Source organism: Halichoerus grypus, chromosome 12 (assembly GCF_964656455.1).
Source record: "Halichoerus grypus chromosome 12, mHalGry1.hap1.1, whole genome shotgun sequence".
Taxonomy (NCBI): Eukaryota; Metazoa; Chordata; class Mammalia; order Carnivora; family Phocidae; genus Halichoerus; species Halichoerus grypus.
Window position 1 is genome coordinate 88,883,971 of NC_135723.1, and position 17,735 is coordinate 88,901,705.

General features: G+C 48.2%; 1 protein-coding gene across 7 annotated transcripts in view; it reads right to left on the bottom strand.

The window, feature by feature from the left end:
* Positions 1–1,300: 1,300 nt before the first annotated feature.
* Positions 1,301–17,735, bottom strand: part of LOC118541073 (solute carrier family 23 member 1-like) — a 48,328-nt gene continuing 31,893 nt past the window's right edge. For 4 of the 7 annotated variants that reach the window (XM_078059593.1, XM_036100534.2, XM_036100510.2 and 1 more), the window contains 8 exons: positions 13,450–13,631; positions 12,425–12,545; positions 11,204–11,360; positions 10,123–10,376; positions 5,621–5,785; positions 5,105–5,213; positions 4,913–5,008; positions 1,301–2,876 (listed from right to left, as the gene is read on the bottom strand). In XM_078059593.1, coding sequence (XP_077915719.1) covers positions 2,620–2,876; positions 4,913–5,008; positions 5,105–5,213; positions 5,621–5,785; positions 10,123–10,376; positions 11,204–11,360; positions 12,425–12,545; positions 13,450–13,631 — 1,341 coding nt within the window. In that variant the 3' untranslated portion in view covers positions 1,301–2,619. Of the gene's footprint in view, positions 2,877–4,569; positions 4,688–4,912; positions 5,009–5,104; positions 5,214–5,620; positions 5,786–10,122; positions 10,377–11,203; positions 11,361–12,424; positions 12,546–13,449; positions 13,632–17,735 lie in introns of all 7 variants that reach the window. The other 3 variants (XR_004919949.2, XM_036100525.2, XR_013442887.1) reach the window with 3 other exon arrangements.

The window sequence follows — 17,735 nt, forward strand, 5'->3', positions numbered from 1 at the left end:
TATGGAAGGGCTGGGACGGGAGGGGATGAATGAGGTGGGCAGTTTCCAAGCACTAATGCCGGCAGCCAAGGCTGTACCTGCCTCCCCCTTCCAGGACAGTTCGGGGTGGCTGTCCCAGAGCATTTTGATGGTTTGAGTTTCTGATTATTATAAAGTCTTTACAAGTAGTGTGGCCCTGTGTCAGTCTTTCAGGGTCGTTTGGTATAAGTGGCTGGCTGTAGGTACACACCTGCCCCTCCTGTGTTCCTATTCAGGGGTCCTGGGTGCACCAGGCCACGGGCCTTTCGAGAAAGGACGGGCAGGATCTGTCCCCAGAGGCGCCATGACACTAGGTACTTTCAGCACATCTTGGGTTCAGGGCAGAGTTCTGGTGGGTTCTAGAGCATTCTGGAGGCCACTCACTCATCCTGCATGCTCTGGGAGCCCAAGAACGGTGCGGACCACACCTGTGCTATAGGAACTATAGGACATCAGGGTAGAACCAGCTTCATCTGCTTCTTCTGGCAATAGAGACTCCTAAGTGGAGATCAAGCCAGATTCCACCGTGTTCTGAGTGCTTTCTGGTGAGGCTCCTGGGCGTGCACGTTGGATGTGACAGCAGATTCTATGTGGCAACGTGACCAGGCCACGGTACGCAGATATTTGGGCACACATTCTTCTCGATGTTTCTATGACGGTATTTTGAGATGAGATAAACATTTAAACCAGCAGACTTCAAGTAAATATGGAGTAATTACCCTCCATCATATGGGTCAGCCTCATCCCACCAAGACTGACCTCCCATGAGGAGGAGGGAAGTGCCTTCAGACACGCACAGCAGCGCTCCCCAGCCTGTCAGCCCACCCTGCCCACTGCGGACATTCCAGCTTCCACAACCACGCAAGCCCATTCCGTAACATCTCTCTCTCCCTGTGTATGTGTGTGTACGTACGCACACGGATATAGTGTGTGTGTGTGTGTGTGTGTGTGTGCTCGCGTGCCCACACGTCCTACATCCTAGTGACTCTTTCTCTGGAGAACCCTGACTAACCCACCGGGTGTGCAGAGAACGGGTTCCCTGGCCTTTTACAGTTTCCCACCATCATTACAGTGGCCCCCCCTCCCCGGAAGGCCTCCCAAATCCTTCGGCTGTTCCATCTCCGGGAAGAAACCGTGCAGGTTAGGTGTTAGGACCCAAGCACAGTCCGGCCTGCCCTCAGCCCCAGGGCTCACACCTCGCCTCACGTCCTGTCACCAGCCCACCCCCAGGGACTCCCACGGCGGATATGCAAGGACCGTAGCTTTTCATAAACAACCCAGAGGAGGGGCAGGCCGGGCCTTTATCCTCGGGGGTGCCCACACGTGTGCGGGGAAGGAAGGAAAGGGGAGCGCGCACGGCCCCAGCGCCCAGGCACTCAGTGCTCACGACCACCCCCAGCCAGGCCCCCCGGTCAAGAACAGGCCAGCATGTGGGACAGGAGAAAGTCTTACAGAGGTGCCCGCACCCAGCAGGTCCTCAAGGAACGAGTGCCGGCTCTAGCCAGCCCCCACGCACTCCCGTTCAGTCCTCATTCCTGGAGCATTATGGGCCAGTGGGGCCCTGGTCAGCGTGGACCTCAGGGGAATGCTGTTCTTTCTCCCCACGGCCACGTGCTAGGAGCCTCCCCGCCTCCACTCAGCCCCAACGGCCCTCTGCTCCCCTCTGCTCACTGGATATGGTGCAGCCCAGGATGGATGTATTGCTTTAAAATCCCCTCCGACGGGGCTTGCCCTCCCGTTCTCCCGACCTAGGCCTCTTCCTACATCGGTCAGGTATCTTCCTGTGTCTTGACTGATGATATCTTCCCGTATTAGCCAGTACTGTATCCGTCAGAGAAACAGACCCAAGAGGATAGGTGTGCATATGGGTACTGGTGTGGGTATAGATTTAAGTATTAATGGTGGAGACTGCCAATCTGAAATTTGCAGGGCAGACCAGCCAGCTGGAAACTCAGGCAGGAGTTCGTGCGGCGGTCTTGTGGCCTATTAAAATAAGGAAACAAGGAGGCCATTAGGTGGAGTGGGTTCCAATCCCTTGGCAGCCTATGTGAGCAAGCCAAAGCCTAAGCCAGAGTCCGTGCACTTGATTCCCAGAACGTGCGATTAAAGAACAATCCATCACCAACAGCCCGAGCCGGCCGTGGGCTGGAGCACCAGGAGCTCAGAGCGGGCGCTGGAGGAACAGAGGGTGCTCCTCACCTCTGCCGAAGAGCCAGCCCTCAGGGGCAGGTGCACGGAGGGGAGGACAAGAGGGGCTCGCCTTTCAGCAAACAGCCCCGTCTCCGTCCCCGGCCGCACCCCAGGCCTCTTCCAACGCATCAAATTATGGCCAAGAACATGTGGACTGAGAGAGTCTCTGTGCGGACACTGGGTTACACTGGCTTACGCTGGAGATAGGAGACTGGTTTTCACTGGAGCGCAGTGGAAGGCTGTGGTGTTTAAGTCACTGTGTCAGAGCACCTTCGTCATGGTCTTAATCGAATACTAATTTGGCTGCCACCGCTGCAGGGTGCCCACCCATCCTCGCAGGGGGAGATGAGCTCACGGGGTGGGCGGAGGGGGCTGAAGAGCACCTTGGGGCAGGCGTGAGGACAGTTCTTCTCATAACTTGGTTTCCGTGGCACCCTTCGGGCGCTCTCCTGAGGGATCCTGGAAGAGGCAGGCAAACAGGCTCATTCCCCGCTCACTTTTCCCAGCTTCCAGCCTGGGCCAGAACGGGAGGTACTGGGTGCAAGGGGACGTGCAGAACTTGGTGCCAATCCCGCAGGGGAGGCGGTACACCTCCAATGCCTTCGTCGTCTCCTCAGACTCCTCTTGGATTTGATTCCACACCAGGAGGCCTCTCTCCTCCAGGCTTCCTAATGGGAGACAGCAAGCAGTCAGCGCTGGGCACTGACCAGAGCACCCGCCGGGCTGGGGGAGCCTCTGGCGCCCCCGGCAGGCACTCGTGGGGTCTCCTCTCCGTGCCCTCCACCTGCCAACAGCACCTCCTCCTTCTCTGCCCATTCGGAGTCACAGCTCAGGGCGCTCCAGGGCATTCCCTGAGCTCCCACTGCTGGACGGTACAATCTTCTCTGAACACCATCCTTCCCTCATCTTCAAGGGGCGGGTCTTCCCGCGCTTTGTTTCTAGAATGCAGATGCACTTTAAACGTGGAGAGAACAAATGTGGAAAATAGAGTACCACGAAGCAGGTGCTATCCTAAAGGTCCTCTCAAGAGGCCGTGGGAGGTTCAAGAAGGGAGCATTGAAAGCCATCCATGAGGGCGGCCCTGCACTCCTCACTGCGACATCCTCAGCACCCAGGGACTCGGTTTGCTCCTCACCACATGTATTACCCTCTATTCTCATTGTCTGTTCTCTTGTCTTTCTCCCCTGTTAGCCTGTGGGTTTCTGGAAGGTGGAAGGCATGTCTTTCTGCTCTTTGTATTCTCAGTACATAGCACCTGGAACACAGCAAGTGTTCAATGGGTTTTTATGGAAAGAAAGAAAAGAAAGAGAGAAAGAGGAAGAGAGAAAGAAAGAAAGAAAGAAAGAAAGAAAAAAGAAAAAGAGAGAGAAAGAAGGGAGGGAGGGAGAGAAAGGAGGGAGGGAGGGAGAGAGAAAGAAAAAAAGGAAGGAAGGAAGAAAGAAAGAAAAAGAGAGAGAAAGAAAGGGAGGGAGGGAGGGAGAGAGAAAGGAAGGAAGGAAGGAAGGAAGGAAGAAAGAAAGAAAGAAAGAAAGAAAGAAAGAAAGAAAGAAAGAAAAAAGAAAAAGAGAGAGAGAAAGAAAGAAGGGAGGGAGGGAGAGAAAGAAGGGAGGGAGGGAGGGAGAGAGAGAGAAAAAAAAGGAAGGAAGGAAGGAAGAAAGAAAGAAAAAGAAAGAAAGAGAGAGAGAAAGAAAGAAGGGAGGGAGGGAGAGAGAGAGAGAGAAAGGAAGGAAGGAAGGAAGGAAGGAAGGAAGGAAGGAAGGAAGAAAGAAAGAAAGAAAGAAAGAAAGAAAGAAAGAAAGAAAGAAAGAAAGAAAAAGAAAGGAAGGAAGGAAGGAAGGAAGGAAGGAAGGAAGAGGGCACCTGGGTGGCTCAGTTGGTTAAGCGACTGCCTTCAGCTCAGGTCATGATCCTGGAGTCCCTGGATCGAGTCCCGCATCGGGCTCCCTGCTCAGTGGGGAGTCTGCTTCTCCCTCTGACCCTCCCCCCTCTCATGTGCTCTCTCTCTCTCAACATCTCTCTCTCTCAAAATAAATAAATAAAATCTTTACAAAAAAAGAAAGAAAGAAAGAAAGAATACATGTATTCTCTCTCTCACCAACCAGACTTTGGGCTCTTAGCTGTTTTTGTTTCTAGTGTGTTTCTCACCTTAGGGCCCTGTTTAGCTGAATTGTGTCCCCTCAAAAATCATAGGTTGAAGCCTTAACCCCCCTACTTCAGAATGTGAATATATTTGGAGATAGGACCTTTAAAGAGGTGATTCCATTAAAGATGAGGTCTTTAGGGTGGGCCCTAATCTAATCTGACTAGTGTCCTTATAGGAAGAGCCTAGGACACACAGAGAGACACCAGAGATGCACCCACCCAGAGGAAAGGCCACGTGAGGTCACAGCAAGAAGGCGGCCATCTGCAAGCCAAGGAGAGAGGCCTCGGGAGAAACCAACTCTGCCAGCACCTTGATCTCAGTCTTCTAGCCTCCAGACTGTGAGGAAATACACTTTGGCTTTTTAAACCGGTCCGGGGTGTTTTGTTATGGCAGCCCTAGAAAGCTAATACGGGCCTGTATGTCCCACCCAGAGGCAGGGCCTGCTCAGGATATGCTGTGGTCAGCCTGACATGGTAATAAGGGTCAGAGAAGCCATGTGGGTGGCCCAAATGCTGCCTATCTACCCACACCACCAGCCTACAGAGTGAAGGCGAGCCCTACCAGGGATGGTGTTGTCCAGGAAAAAGCCCAGAAATCCACCAACAAACATGCCCGTGGTCAGCAGCACCTGGATGACCTGGTCCAGTTGGAGAATCCCTAGAGTGAAGACAAAAGTAACAGGGATTCCCAGGGACCAAGGTCCCCACTGGCCCTGCCCCTGGAGTGGTCACAGTTTAGAAGACAGAGAATCACCTGTCTGGAGCGTCTCAGAGTTCTTGTTCACCCAGCTGGGAATGGCGAGCCCACAGTAGATGGAGAAGCCAAAGATAAAGAGGTTCCTGGATGAGTTCATGTCCACATACTGCAGGAGAGAGGCCACCATGGAAGCCCAGAGTCATCAGCACCTGTTCTGCATAGCAATCTAACTCCCCTCCAAGTGCCCCCTCCCCTCCCACTGCCACCAGGGGTGGGGGGTACCGAGGCTGGACTCCGAGCAACACACTCAGTGGGCAAGCCAGGCCCCGATTCCCACTTGGCCCTGGGAGTTGAGTGGTCTGAACGACCCAATTCAAACTGATGCAGTTTCTGTTTTTCAGAAGTTTGGATGCTTCTGGCTACTTCTGTCTTCCATTTGGAAGCCATTGTGGTTTCTGGGACCAATGATTCCTTCTCCTCCACTCAGCCCCAGCCCTATTCCCCCCATCGCAATCCCCTTGGGCTCCTTTCAAGAGATTCCCTGGCTGCTCTTCTAGGAGCACCTTGCCTCACCTGCAGATTGGAGATCCCCACGGCGGTGATGACCCCAAACATCACCAGGAACATGCCTCCGATCACAGGGGTTGGGATGGTGGCAAAGGCAGCCCCAATCTTCCCAAATACGCCCATCAGGAGCAGCAAGCAGCCAGCAGCAACCATCACCATCCTGCTCCCCACCTGCGGGGCTCAGGGGATTGAGGGATGAGATGCTCAGCAGGTCTCTGCCTTGCTCTACAAACAACACTCCAGGGGACTTGTCAGAGCCATACAACATGACCCCAAAATGGCCCCCTTACTTGCACATGGGGTTGGAAAGGATGAGGGTGTGACCTTGTGTCCTGGTCTGGCCTCATCTCGTCACTCACTGCTCTATCCCTGCCTTAAAGTCCTGACTCAAGTGCTCCTCCCCTAAGAAGCCTTTCCAGTGAGGCAAAAGGTCTCTCTCGGAAGGCAGTGGCCCAGTGCTTAAAAATGGGCATGTGATAGCCCACCCCAGCTCTGCCTCTAACTAGCTGTGTGACTTTGGGCACATTACTTAACCTCTCCAAATAGCCTCCAAATTTACCAAATGGAATGAATAATACTTACTTCACAAACTCATTTTACAAGGCCAGCATTACCTTGATACCAAAGCCAGACAACGATATTCTAAGAAACTACAGGCCAATATCCCTAATGAATATAGAGGTTAAAAGTCTCAATAAAATATTAGGAAACCAGGGGTGCCTGGGTGGCTCAGTTGGTTAAGCATCTGCCTTTGGCTTGGGTCATGATCTCAGGGTCCTGGGATTGAGCCCTGTGTTGGCCTCCTTGCTCAGTGGGGAGCCTGCTTCTCCCTCTCTGTGCATGTGCTCTCTTTCTCTCTCTCTCAAATAAATAAAATCTCTTAAAAAAATATTAGGAAACCAAATTCAACAGCCCATTAAAAGGATCATATGCTGTGACCAAGTGGGATTTATCCCTGGAATGCAAGGATGTTTCAACATGCACAAACAATAAATGTGATACACCACATAAACAAAATGAAAGATAAAAACTGTAAAATCATGCAGAAAAGGCATTAGACAAAATACAACATCTTTTCATGATAAAAACTCTCAATAAATTGGGTATAGAAGGAACATACCTCAAGACAGTGAAAGCCAAAATGACAGCTGAGACGATATGATCTTATATAGAGAAAATCCTAAAGACTCAACCAAGAACCAATCAGCCCCAATCAATGAACCAGTAAAGTCACAGAATAGAAAAATCAACATACCAGTTGCATTTCTATAAGCTAACAACAAAATATCTGAAAAATAAAGAAAACAATCCAGTCACAATAGCATCAAAAATGATAAAATACTTAAGAATGAATTTAACCAAGGGGGTAAAGATCTGTACACTAAAAACTATAAGACACTGATGAAAGAAATTGAAGAAGACACAAACAAATGGAAAGATATCCTGTGTTCATGGATAAGGTTTAATGTTGTTAAAATGTCCATACTACCCAAAGCGATCTATAGATTCAAAGCAATCTCTAACAAAAACACAATGGCATTTTTCACAGAAATAGAAAAAAAATCCTAAAATTTGTCTGTAAACACAAAAGACCCTGAATAGCTAAAGCAATCCTGAGAAAGAAGAATAGAACTGGAAGCATCACACTTCCTGATTTCAAACAATACTCTAAAGCTGTAGTAATTAAAACGGTATGATCCTGGCATAAATATGTGTCTACATAGACCAACAGAACAGAATTCGGAGCCCCAAAATAAACCCATGCATATACAGTCAACTAATATTTGACAAGGAAGTCAAGCATATTCAACGGGGGAAAGGATAGTCACGTCAATAAATGGGGTTGGGAAACCCAGAGAACCACATACAGAAGGATGAAATTGGACCTCTACCTTGCACCACTCAAAAAATTTAACTCAGCATGAGTTAAAGACTTAAATGTAAGACCTGAAACTATGAAAGTCCTAGAAGAAAACAGAGGGGGAAATCCCCTTGAAATTGGTCTTCACAATTTTGGGGGGTATGACACCAAAAGTACAAACAACAAAAGCGAAAGTAAACAAATGGGACTTCATCAAACTAAAATCTTCTGCTCAGCAAAGGAAACAATTGACAAAATAAAAAGACATCTTACAGGATGGGATAAAATATTTGTAAACCATCTATCTGATCAGGGATTAATATAAAAAATGTATAAAGAATTTATACAACTCAATGATAACAACAACAATGACTTAAAAATAGGCAGAGAAACTGAACAGACGTTTCTCCAAAGAAGACATCCAGATGGCCAACAGACACACGAAAGGATACTCAACATCACTCATCATCAGGGAAATGCAAATCAAAACCACAATGAGGGATGCCTGGGTGGCTCAGTCGTTAAGCGTCTGCCTTCGGCTCAGGTCATGATCCCAGAGTCCTAGGATCAAGCCCCGCATCGGGCTCCCTGCTCTGCAGGAAGCCTGCTTCTCCCTCTCCCACTCCCCCTGCTTGTGTTCCCTCTCTAGCTGTGTCTTTCTCTGTCAAATAAATAGATAAAATCTTTAAAAAAAAAAAAAACCACAATGAAATATCACCTCACATCTGTTAGATTCAGTTATAAAAAAGATAAAAAATAACAAGTGTTGGTAGAGATGTGCAGAAGAGGGAAACTTTGTGTGTTGTTGATGGGAACATAAATTGGCAAAGCCACTATGGAAAACAGCATGGCTTTTCCTCAAAAAATTAAAAATAGAATTACCATATGATCCATCAATTCCTCTTGTGAGTATTTATGCAAAGAAACCAAAACTTTAACTGGAAAAAATATCTGCAACCCATGTTTATTGCAGCATGATTGACAACAGCCAAGACATGGAAACAACCTAAATGATGGATGAGTGGAGAAAGAAATGTGGTGTACACACACACACACACACACACACACAGAGAGAGGAATATTATTCAGCCATAAAAAATGAAATCTTTCCATTTGCAACAACATGGATAGACTTTGAAGGCATTATGCTAAGTGAAATATGTCAGAGAAAGACAAATATCGTATGGTACCATTCATATGTGGAGTCTAAAAAAGCTAAAATCAGGGCGCCTGGCTGGCTCAGTTGGTTGTGTCCAACTCTGATTTCAGCTCAGGTCATGATCTCAGGGTTGTGAGATTGAGTCCCACCTCAGGCTCCATGCTGGACACGGAGTCTGCTTAAGATTCTCTCTTTCTCTCCCTCTCTCTCTGCTCCTCCCCACCCCTGCTCACACATTCTCTCTCTCTCTCTCTTAAAAAAAATAAATAAAATAAGTAAAAAAATAAAAAAGCTAAATTCACAGAAATAGGGTAGAGTGGTGGTTACTAGGGTCTTCACGGTGGAAAAAATGGGGAGATGTTCGTCAAAGAGTACAAACTTCCAGTTAGAAGATGAGTAAGTTCTGGGGACCTAATGTACAATATTGTGATTATAGTTAACAAAGCCGAATTACACACTTGAAAGTTGCTAAGAGAGTAGATCCTAAACGTTCTCACCACAAAAAAAAAAAAAAAAAAGAAATGGTAATTATGTAACGTGATGGGAGTGTTAGGTAATGATGGTCATCACATGGCAAAATGGAAGAGTATCAAATAAACACACTGTACAGCTTAAACTTACACAATGTTATATTATAATCAAGTATATCTCAGTAAAGCTACGGGGGAGGAGGCGGGAAGGAAAATCCATGTGTCTGGAGCGCAGGGGGACAGAGAGACACATAGGAGATGGATGAAGAGCAAGGCAAGGGCTCCACCATAAAGGGCTGTAAGGGCCACAGAGAGGAGCTACAATGAAATCCAGACACAAGGCATAAACAAAATGCGGTGTATATCTATGGAGTGGAATATTACTGGACTGTCTGTGGACAGTCCTGGACATTCTGCTAAGTGAGATAAGCCAGTCACCGAAAGACAAATACTGTAGGATGAAGTCCCTAGAGTCATCAAATTCATAGAGACAGCAACTAGAATGCTAGTTGACAGGTGCTGGGGATAAAGGAGAATAAGGAGTTGTTTGATGGGTGCAGATTTCAGTCTTTATGTCATGCGTCTTTAACCACAATTAAAAGTATTTTTTAAGTATCTTTAAAAAGTGGCAACTACTGAATTCACTAATGCAGCAGTGATAAAGTAGCAGATCCTGCCTTTGCTTATTGTTCTTCCCAGTCTAAGAGCTTATTTATTTAAATGTCTCCCTGACAAGACATGCAGTAAGGATTTACCACATCAAAATGAATTTTTTGGTTGTGTTTATAATCCTCATAAGGAACAAGAAACAAAGACCTGCATCAAAGCTAACGAAAACACAGCCCCGCCAATATTTTTATTTTAGCTCCCTGAGACCCGTGTTGGACTTTTGAACTCCGGATCAAGAGAATGACAAATCCGAGTTGTTTGAAAGCACTGCGTTTGTGATAATTTGTTGCAGCAACAGGTGGATGACAGATGCAGGCACCCAGCCTAAGGTCACGGGCGGCAGACTTACCCTGGTGATGCCCAGCGCCCCGACGTTCTCGCTGTAGGAGGTGGTGCCGTTCCCTGTACCCCAGGCCCCCGCCAGAAGACAGCCAAGACCCTCAATGCCGATGCCACGGTTGACCGCGTGCCTCGGAGGGGGTGGGGCCCCCACCAGCCGGGCACAGGCATAATAATCGCCTACTGACTCCACCATCGAGGAGATTACCCCCGCAATGATCCCAAAGACCCCAGCCAGGCTGATGGTGGGGAGGCCCCACTGTCCTGCAAGAACGAGGCAGAGGGAACGTTAATCCAGAAGACAACAGGTTGCTGAGCCCAAAATAACTTCTCTGCTGGAGGGGGTCTTTGGAAGGCTTGAAAGACCAGGCAGTGTATCTCCCAACCCCACAACTGCCCAGAGGCTTTGGCTTGGACTCCTGCCCAACCGTTCCTCCCCGAGGGCAAGTCAGACACACAGACCTTGAGGTCACTGTGCACAAAAACAGCCAACAGCAGGGCCCCTTCCTGGGCAGATCTTGAAGCATTTGGAGGCAGAGATTCTTATTCAGGGAGGAACGAGCTCCACAGTCCACGGGGCCAGGCCAGCCCTCCCTGGACCTGGTTATTAATACCCCTGAGCCAAAAGTGCTGGGAAAGGCAACCAGAAGTGGGCTAAGGGGATGGCCTTGACCTCATATTTTTTAAGTATCTGACTTAGAAATGTTCTAAGTCAGCCCAAGGCTCCCTTGGGTAGAATCCAACTAATCCAGGAAGACTCCCAAAGGTCTGGCTAGAAGGTCGAGACCTCTCTGATCTGCCCGCTCTCAGACCATGGGTTCTGAGTATCATGGAGGAGGGGATGAGAAGAAGGTCCAGGAGTGGGAGCCTTTGGTCTAACACCCCCAGAGGATTCTTAGGACAACCCAAGGGTCTCCTCCTTCTTTTAGGGGTCTCATATGGACCCCCTAGGGCCTGCTCTTCCTTGTCAGATCTTTTGGAGGAGATCTATCCCCTGGCTCTATTCAACTCTCCATTCAGTGCCCTTGACCCCATGGACAGTCCTGGAAAACACGTGTCCCTGGCAGAAAGGAGCCCTATCTTCTCATTACCTGGGTAAGGGAAGCGAAACCAAGGAGCCTGGCTCAGCACATCGCCTTTGGTGTCAGTGCGGGCCAGGTGCCCATAGGCGGTGGGGGCTGTAGGAAGGGCGTTGGTGACTGTGAGCACGAAGCAGAGAAGCCACGAGATGCAAAGCGCCAGCAGCACCTGCAGAGGGAGCCCCCTTCACTACCCAGCCCAGGGCCCCAGCCCCTGCCGACACCTTCCAGAGGTGCTGGGCCAGGGAGGGAGGTCGGGGAGGCTCTCTGAAGTGAGGAGATGCTGGGCTGCTGGCCCTTGCAATGACCACCGCAATCTGTGTCATCATTAGCACGTTAAAGAAATGTAGGATATAAACCACGGAAAACCTTGTGTCAAATAGAGGCAGAAAGGTCTAGCAGAATAGGCACAGCCTGGGTCCGAAGGACTACTGTCTGTCTCCCCTTCCACTGTTGGCTGGTCACATGACCTTGGATCAAACTCTCCGAGCCTCAGTTTCCTCATCTGTACAACAGAATGATAATCAGTGCTCTACAGAGCCTGAAGCTTTACTGATATTTAATCCCTGGTGGCAGAACCCCAGCAAGGTGTATTTTTAGCAATGTCCTCAAGTGATTCTTGTGCACGCAGAATGGTAGAACCACCAGCCTGCAGGGCGGTGAGAGATCAGTGATATGTGGAAGTATCTTTTTACAACGTGAAATGTAGCTCACAGTTAAATTAAACCTGAAAACGTATTGTGTGGTTGGCAGCCACACAAACTAACACCAAGATGCAAATCCAGCAGAGGAATGTCTGAAAAGCGAGGGACCAGTGTTGTCACGAGGGATCCGGGTTACCCACAAGCCACCGAGAACTTGATCTGAGCAACTGGGTCCTCAGTTTTGTATAATTAGCCGTGAACCTTGCTATGGGGACGGCCCAGGAACATGTGACAAGGATGTCCCACACGGGTGCCCAGAGCTGCGACCTAGGGCAGGGTTCTCTGCTCCGGGATGAGAAGCTTTGCAGAGCGATGGGGACGGCATTACACCAACAGCCAGGGAGCATTCCCACGGCCGGCGGGGCTCCCCTCAGCCTCCTTCTACAGTGGAGGAGTGGGGGTCAGGGAGGAGAGACCCTGCACACGGGGAAGCATTTGCTTTGGGAACCTACTGGGAGTGTGAGAGGCTGCCCTTCACTCTCCGGGGGCAAGTCCACTAAGAAGGGAAGAGGGCAGGGGTGCTTCTTACCGGGAAGACCTGAAACAGGTAGAACTTAGACACGTGACACTTCTTCTGTCCTCCATAAACCGGCACGGGCACGGCGACGTTTTTCAGGTACTGAGAAAACAGTACGATGAGGACGATGGTCCTGAAACAGAAACAAGCCATGCCCAGCCTGGCAAGCTGGGGCTCGTCCTGAGCAAGGGTCCAGGAAGCTGAGCCACCACGCGTCTCCGGGACGGGGTGGCCGGGCCACACTGGGAGCGTCCCCAAGGAGGCAGGCCCCATCCCTGAGATGGTGGGCTGGTCCCTTTCAGAGCTGCTGGTGACTAGAGAGGAATACCGGGAAGGGGGGCTGTTACTCCCGGCGGGTCAGCAGCTGGACAGATCTCAGCAGGTGGAGCCAGTGAGGCCCGAGTCGGAGACTGTCTTCTCTCCCGGGTCATTGTGCAAGTCCTCGTCCTCGTGGTCAGACCTTCACCGCGGCGTGAATGAGCATGTCCAGTGCCAACCACAAGTCCCTTCACAGCGCTGTGGAAATGCCTGAGGCCTCTTTTTTCCCTAAAGCCTTCCTGATCCTCCCCATTGGCTGTCATCACCCCCTGCCCTGGACCATGCACAGCATTCTATGATGCTCATCACTGTCTCCTGGTGTCATAGCTCCTTGGACCCGAGGCTCATCTCTCTCCTACACTATAAGATTACTGAGAGCTGGAGCGATGTCTTTGCACCCTTCCCAGGTACCAGAGGTTTACAAACATTGGCTCTGTGAAAACCTAGCAGGCAGAGGACCCGCAGTATCAATGTTTTGTGAACACTAAGTATTCTTATATACCGCCTGTCATTAACTTACGGTTTCTGAGGACTAATAATGTAATAAATAGTAGTAATAATTAATGGTAGCAATTTCACCACTTTTTAAGGTATCATAATGTTTATGAAACTATCTGTAAACCACAAGAGTTTGCCAATATCCAGAACACATTATTCCTACTGGGTAATCTTCCACCAGAAAGAACTGAGCTGACACTCCATTCCCAGAGAGCACTTACATGGCAGCAATCCCCCAGTGGATCCCAGCGTTATCGCCCGCAGAATCAAAGAGAGGCAAGGCCACCAAGGAGATGGTTGGAGCGATGGTCAAGGGGCCAATGAAGCGCATGAGAAACCCAATGAGGCCTGAGAATCCCACTAGCATCTGGACACAGGAAGCGACCATGATGGCGCCCTGCAACTGAAGAGAGAAAGTACAGCTCAGACGCCCTGAAGCTTGCAGGGACTGTGGGCCTCAGCCCAGTTCCAGCCATCATGGCAAACCCAGCTGTGCAGCCCACTTCTAACCCGGGCCCCCCCAGGTGGCACACACAGAGGCAGTGCAGGATCAAACCCGAACCCCAGAGCAATGGAGGCAAGGAGAGCCCTGTTCTTGCTCCTCTCTCCGGCTCTGGATTTCCAACTACTTGTTGGACATTTTCACTTCATTTGGAGGTTTTCAGGAAATAGCCTTCAAAAGTATTTACTGGTCACAGTGATGATGATGATGTTAACTGACATCACTCCATAGCGTGTTGAACCTCTTGCGGCTTTATTTTTCTGTGTTCCCACTTTCTATTGCAAGATATGGCAAATTTTTTTTCTGCCACATAGTGAATATTTTAGGCTTGATGGGCCATATGGGCTCTGTTGAAACTTTTTCAGACAAGATGTGAACAAATGAGCCTCGCTGTGTTCCAATAAAATTTCATGTGTAGACACTGAAATTAGAATTTCATATAATTCTGACACATCATGAAAAAGTAGTCTTCTTTTTCAACCATTTAAAGTGTAAAACCATTCTTAACCTGTGAGCTATATAAAAACAAGCAGCAGGCCAGATTTGGTTCATGGACTGTAGTTTGCCAACCCCTGATCGACTGGACTGATTAAATTTACTTAAAGCCTCCTTTCTTACTCTTCTAGTTTGGATGTTATGCATTCCATTTTATCCCTGATAACTTTTCCTTGTTTTAACGTCTGCTCTTTCTGAAAGTCATAGAGCAACTCCTACTTTATTTTGATTAGTGTTAACATCGTATATTTTTCTCCATCCATTTACTTTCAATCTCTATGTGTCTTCATATTTATTATTTTAAAGATATTTATTTATTTGAGGGGGGGCACAAGCAGGGAGAGAGGCAGGGAGAGGGAGACACAGGCTCCCCTCTGAGCAAGGAGCCAATGCTGGACTCGATCCCAGGACCCTGGGATCATGACCTGAGCCGAAGGCAGATGCTTAACTGACTGAGCCACTCAGGTGTCCCTATGTGTCTTCATATTTAAAGTAAGTTTCTTACAGACAACATATAGTTAGGTCATATGTATTTTGTAACCACTCTGACAGTCTCTGTCATTTAGTTGGTACATTTAATCCATTGACATTCACAGTGATTATTGATATAATTGGGTTGATATCTACCATACTCATTACCGTTTTCTATTTGTTGGCCTTGTTCTTTGTTCCTATTTTTGTCTTCTACTCTTTTTGTGGTTTTAATTGAGCATTTCATTTTTTTTCTCCTTTCTTAGCATATCAGTTATACTTCTTTCTTTCTTTCTTTTTCACTTTTTTTGAGTGGTTGCCCTAGAGTTTGCAATGTACTTTTACAACTAATCCAAGTCCACTTTCAAATAACACTATGCCAGTTCATGGGTAGGGTGAGCACCTTATAAAACAAAATAATCTTAAATCCCTCCTTCTCGTCCCTTATATCATTGCTGTCACTCATTTCACTTATATCTAAGGACACATAAGTAGGTACATAAAAACTACCAGGTACTGAAAGGTGAAGTTTGAACTGGTCTAAGGTGTTGAAAACTGAACTTGCCTCCTCTTCCCAGTTTTTTACTTTTTCTGCTACCACCATGTCCTTAAAATAGAACGACTGTTCACTTTCACTTCCCCATTACTTAAAGCCCAGTAAGTAACGACCTTCCTATTGGTCCTATATTTGCATCACCTTCACTGGTGGCTCGTAGAGTGATACACAGTTGGTGTGTTGACCACCAGTGGTTTCAATCCTTGAGATGTGTGTGGATACATACAACTCAGTTAAACAAGGAGAATCTACCTTAAATTCCAATAGGCTGGCTTGGCAAATTCAACCAGTCAATCCAATTAATGAAATGAGGCAAGAACTTTCTCCTACTTACAGCACTGGTGAAAAACACTGGACCAGCAGATGGAGCTCAACTACCACAGATAGGGCTCTGGGTTTGGCTCACTGGGTTGGACCCTTGGAGGTAACGTGGGAAAAAAACAGTGGAGACTATTGTCTTAGGGCAAAAGGAATCTCTACCCTGGGCCCTGGGTTTCAGAGCAGGAATTGGCAAACTTTTTCTGTAAAAAGCCAGATAGTAAATATTTTCGATTTTGTGGGCCATGTGTGCTTTCTATCACATACTCTTTTTTTAAAAAACAATCTTTTAAACTGTAAAAACCAGGGGCGCCTGGGTGGCTCAGTCGTTAAGCGTCTGCCTTCGGCTCAGGTCATGATCCTGGGATCCTGGGATCCTGGGATCCTGGGATCGAAACCTGCATTGGGCTCCCCGCTCCAGGCTCTCTGCTCCGCAGGAAGCCTGCTTCTCCCTCTCCCACTCCCCCTGCTTGTGTTCCCTCTCTCGTTTCTCTCTACCAAAAAATAAATTAAAAAATCTTTAAAAATAAAATAAAATAAAATGTAAAAACCATTCTTAGTTCGTGAGCAGTTTAAAAAACAGACCTCAGGCTGGATTTGGTCACAGAGCTGTAGTTTTCATACTCCTTTAAAGGACTTTAAAGGACTCCATATATCATAACCACAAAAATAAACAATAAAGGTATTAAAGAAAATATGGTGTCTCTGCCACTTGGGATCCCATGTTTAATGCAGGTACAGCATGACCCATATCCCTAAACACCTCCCTCACTATTAATACTGTTCAAGCCCCAGGGAAATTATTTTCCAGAACTCTTGCCCAGTGTCCTCAAAACACAAGATAACTGCTTCTGAATGCACTGCAGGTTTGTGAGTTGGGCTATGGTAGGGCTGGAGGCAGATGCTTCGTTAGGACGCAGGAAAGATTTGAGCAGAAGTGCTTGGGTAGGAGGAGAGACAAATGAACTCGTCAGATCTTTCTTCTTGGATAGGATGCAGGCAAGAGACTCCTGCATAAGAAACCCCAGGGTTCAGCAGGTCTGCGCCGAAGGGAAATCCTGCCCTGGCATCTAGCAGAGCAGGGTGAGGAACCCCCACTTCTTGTTCTTTGCTTAGGTTTAATTTGGATTTAACGAAGCCAAATATGGGCTCCCCAGGGGGACAGCAGAAACAAACAGATAAACAAACACCCACAAGCCGCGCAAGTGTTCCGTGATTCATTCTGTTGATGGCACCGTAAAAACAGGCTTCCCCGAAGAAGCACAGCCTAATTTGGAGAAGGCGCTACAGCGCATGGCATTCTGAGATTGGCCAGCCTGCCTGGCAAAAACCCAGGGCCCACCAGCTTGACGAGTGAAATTCTTAGGCATATCTTCGTCCAGAGCTACCATGGGATTGTTCTTTAAAGATTCAAGAGCCTTGTTAACTCTGGGTCCACCCCGAGATAAAAAGGAAGCACAAGGGCTTGATGAGATTTCGGAGGTACGTGCACCTTTGGCCTGTCTATCAGAGCACGGGTGTGTGCCAAAAGGATGCTTTTGAAAGGGAAGAAGAACCGCAGAAGGTTTGGGCTGAAACTCATGGGTTATGGCTCAGACAGATCTACTGTGCCCTCGCAGCCCAGTGTTCCCTGACATGTTGGTAGTAGAACCCATGCTGAATGAGGACGGACCCTGTCAGAAGCCAGGAGCTTCCGTTCTGCCGTGGGGCTTGGGGTGAGGTTGGGGTCTGGAGCAGCTCCTCCTCCCCTCTCCCCCTTTGACAGACCATTACTAACTAGTCTGCACTGTTTGGAATTAGACCACTGGTGAATGGTGCCAATAACTCTAAGATCAGAGACCGCAACCATATCTCGAGTGAGGCCAGAAAGACATTCAAGTAAGGAAGGACAGATCAACAACATTTGCTGATTAAAGGAAATAGTTATGGGCGTGTGGGTGGCTCAGTCAGTTAGGCGTCTGCCTTTGGCTCAGGTCATGATCCCAGGGATCCTGGGACTGAGTCCCGCATTGGGCTCCAAGCACAGCGGGGAGACTGCTTCTCCCTCTGTCTCTCTCCCTGCTTGTACTCTCTCTCTCTCTCTCTCTCGCAAAAATGAATAAATAAAATCTTTTAAAAAAATTAAAGGACATAGTTATGGTCGGGTAAAGAAAAGGCAGTTACAC